Below are 4204 nucleotides of genomic sequence, written 5' to 3' on the forward strand. Positions count from 1 at the left end.
AACAACCTTTTTCGAATTTCTAAATTAACCGTTCGCGAGCATAGAAGTGACTTCTTTTTATTAAAGGCGACACGACCCTGCGCTATCCTCTGCTTTATATCCCTACTACTCCTTCCATCCTCACTTATCTGGCTTCCTGAATATCTAAAATCTGCCACTCGTTCTAATTTTTCGTCTTCTAACTTTATATTCGTTCTTTCCCTACTTTTTCTTCCCAGTACTGTTTTGTTAGTACTGCTCCCATTTTATTTAAAGCTATATCATCTGCAAATCTAAGCATACTAATCTTTTGCCCCTGTATATCTATCCCTACAGTTGTGCTGTCTTTAATGATGTTGAAGTATCGTATTATTATCAGACAGATACAGAAAGTCTCCATCCCTAAAATAAAGGATCAACTAGATCTTAAGGAAATATTTTATCTGTAGATAACAAATTGAGCTTTGAGTGTCATCCTTATCATTTTTGAGTCATTGTAAGACGTCATAATCTGCAGTGCAGGATAGACTACCGTACGAGTTGAGGCAGCAACAACGTTCATTTAACCACAATTTTTGTGCTTGTAAGTTGAACGAAAGCTAAATGTCGCTTTATGAAACTTTGGGTGTATTCGAAGGCTGCTCTCAGTGTAAACCTAACTTTAAAAAACTGGGGTTCAAGACCACAAATGTAATTTCTACCATTGAATGGGAATATGCCTGCCTATTGTAAAAATTTCAAAAAGATCCGGACCTAACCTAAAATTACTTGTCGACCACTAGCCTAGATAAACGATCATCTTGGTATTTCTCAAAAAGTACAGGCTATTTTTCTAACTATGTATTTGTGAATAATAATTTAATCTAGGTTTACCGCTGCGGCTCTTAACTCCTGTTTTTGCTTATAATATGTCTAGCTCTTCATGACTGAGAAGATATCTTATCGACTCACCTCACCTGTTTCTTATTGATCACTATTGCGCTGTTGATTATCCTATTATTGCTAATATATTGTAACGGTCAGTTAAAATTAAAATTCAAACAATATACAAAATGGACAAATTATAATAAATCTGGAAACCCAGACAATACAACTTGCATTCGACATTCTAAGAATTACATTAGGAGTGAAACCCAAACGAATTGGTAATATACCGTCGTTAAGGAGTGGAAACAATACGGAGAATTATAGCAAACAACATATATAAAGTGAAGATAAAGTGATCGTTAACGCTTCTAACTTTTCCTTTTTTTACACCTACCCAAAGTCTTCCTCCAAATATACGCTTTCAATAATCTCTTTCCAGATTAGCCGATCGTGAACACAAGAGTGATTTCTTTTTGTTGAAGGCGATCCGACGCGCCGTTATTTCTTCTTTTATATCTCTAACGCTTTTCCAACCGACTCATTAAATATCGAAAATCGGCGATTTCTTTTAGTTTTTGTTTTTCCTATTACCTGTAAGTTTACTTACACCTACATATATCCCCTGCAGACCAATATTTTTCCTTCCTAGTTGTTGCCACAAATCTAAATCTAAACATGCTGACTTTTTGTCCTTGCAATAAGTATATCCCAAAGCTGTCCTGTCTTTAATAATTTAAGTCGCATCTCTGGTATAGGTGCAAATTATGGTAATAACAATGTAGATCCTTGTCTAATTCCCTTTTTAATATTTAATTTTCGTCCACGATGTTTCTCAAATTAAATAACTATCTGTTGCTCTTAAAACAATGCAACAGGGTTTTGAGCACACTGTATATTTTTTTCACCACAAACCGAAAGGAACTTGTTTGGATTAGGTACCTGGAAGTCATCATCATCATAAGGTCGTCAGTCCTAAAGACTGGTTGGACACGTACCTCCACTCTTTCCTATCCTGAGCTAAACTTCGCATTTCCCTAAAACTAGAACAACCCACATCCTTAACTATTTGCGAACAGTAATCTAATCTAGGTCCACCTCTACCCCTCCTAACTCCTGTTTCTGCCTCTAATATGTCTCTGACTAGACCTTCCTCTCTGAGAAGGTGTCCTACCAACCTATCTCGCCTATTTTCTATTGACTTCCATAGAGTCCTCTATTCTCCTATTCTCACTAATACCTCTTCATTTCTAACCTTTTCTACACACGTTATCCTCATCATCGCCTATAATACCACATTTCCAAAGCTTCTAACCTTTTCTTTTTCGCCGCGCCCACTGTCCATGTTTCGCACCCATACAACGCCGCACTCCAAACATGCACCTTTAACAACCTTTTCCGAATTTCTAAATTCACCGTTCGCCAACATAGAAGTGACTTTTTTTTATTAAAGGCGACACGACCCTGCGCTATCCTCTGCTTTATATCCCTACTACTCCTTCCGTCCTGACTTATCTGACTTCCTGAATATCTAAAATCAGCCACTTCTTCTAATTTTTCGTCTCCTATCTTTATATTCGTTCTTTCCCTACTTTTTCTTCCCTTGCATAGCAGTATTTTAGTTTAACTTTTATTTATTTTCATACAGTACTGTTTGGTTAGTACTGTCCCCATTTTATTTAAAACTATATCATCTGGAAATCTAAGCATACTAGATCTTAAGGATTTCCCTATCATAGTAGAAATGTGACAAAAGACAAAAGACTTTTACCGTTTTGTAATTACCTAGTAACCCCACGTAAAAGTCGAAACAGGTGTCAGACAAATTTAAATAAATGTTTGTGCATGATTAGCACGTGCTATTTATTTGTTCTTTATTATTAAAGAATGTTTGAATATAAAACCTCGAAATAACCTTATCGATTTTTATTAAACATGTGCCTTTTTCAAAAGGCTTTAAAATACTGAAAATTGTTACAGGTTGTCATCGATTACTTCAATCCTTCCATTCTCCAATGCATTCTATTATCCTGGGCTCGAGAATTGGGTTTTATTATTTGTTATGGTGCCATAGTTCTAAAACTTTACCGTCACCTAATCGAATTTCGAACGAGAAAGGCACACCGATGGGTGGTAAAAGATACAGATCTGCTCAAGTACCTTCTCATTATGGTTTTGGCCGTTTTTGTCTACATGGCTGCCTACGTAGCCATTTCGCTGAACTTTCATTACGAAAACTTCGACCTCCTTTACAAAGGAGTCATTTCAGATAATATGAATTACGTAGCATGTAAGCCGTTATGGTGGGACTACGTTACGGAGATTGGGGAATTGTCGATCCTAGTCTTCGGAATACATCTAAGTCACGCTTGCAGAAACGCTAAAACGCAGTTCAATGTAAGTGAATTTTTTTATTTTTCTTTGATAAGTATGTCTTTAAATCGAATTGTAAATATTGACATAATACTATCATTAAAAGATTCTATTCATTTTTGAAGTGAAACTTCCTTGCGCACCCTAGGGTAAGTTCGTTTCATGCGAGTTGCTATGTAACGAAATCGTGCAACGCATTTCCCCCGCTGTCTGTCCCTATGTATGTTTAGATCTGTAAAACTACGCAATTGATTTTAATGCGGTCTTTTTTAATAGATAGAGTAATTCAGGAGGAAGGTTTGTATGTATAATACATGCATAATATAGTTGAGAAACACTGATAATTTTAGAGGTTTGTAATGTGATGTCGTAAATAAACACATTCTTTGCGCTTAGATGGCTGAACCCTACGAGATAGATCAAAATAATGTACTACAGTATTGTACTACTTAAAAAGGTCTACAAAAAAGTCCGGGATTGTATATGTCCATCTCTTAGGGATAACCCACAATCACCATTTTTTTACGATAAATAATGGCTTATTTACGAAGCGAATTTAAGCAAAACATCATTAATCCTTATCCAATTAAGTACTTTTAAATACATTGTGCATTTAATATAGATCAATATGGCCCTTTACAGCATCTAATTTAAATGAATATTTTCGAAGACATTACAGACTTGAAATGCGGGGACATAGCGGTTGCGGCGGTACCGAGCGGTTTGTATTGTCTAATGGCAAAAAAGCTGTGATTGTTGTGTATAATGACATTCTATAGTATATTTACGTATATTTACTATTAGCATTACACCCGTGCGAAGCACAGTGTACAAATAATACCAATAAATCAATTCCTTAACCCCTATCCGGATATGTTTGTGTGTTTGAAGAAGTTTGATTACAGTAGCGTGTTGTGTAATTACACGTTGTATTTTTTTTTTATATTTAATGTTAAAATCTAGTAAAGCAAACTGAAAATTTAAAATA

At 35.5% G+C, this 4204-nt stretch overlaps 1 protein-coding gene across 1 annotated transcript in view; it reads left to right on the forward strand.

Moving 5' to 3' along the window:
• The first annotated feature begins 2828 nt into the window (after positions 1-2828).
• The window catches only part of LOC108743393 (probable G-protein coupled receptor 158), a 15665-nt gene continuing 14289 nt past the window's right edge, over positions 2829-4204 (forward strand). The window contains exon 1 of the mRNA XM_018478959.1: positions 2829-3240. Within this exon, the coding sequence (XP_018334461.1) occupies positions 3013-3240 (228 nt within the window). The 5' untranslated portion in view covers positions 2829-3012. The remainder of the gene's footprint in view (positions 3241-4204) is intronic.

The sequence above is a fragment of the Agrilus planipennis genome, unplaced genomic scaffold (genome assembly GCF_000699045.2).
Source record: "Agrilus planipennis isolate EAB-ADULT unplaced genomic scaffold, Apla_2.0 scaffold536, whole genome shotgun sequence".
Lineage (NCBI taxonomy): Eukaryota > Metazoa > Arthropoda > Insecta > Coleoptera > Buprestidae > Agrilus > Agrilus planipennis.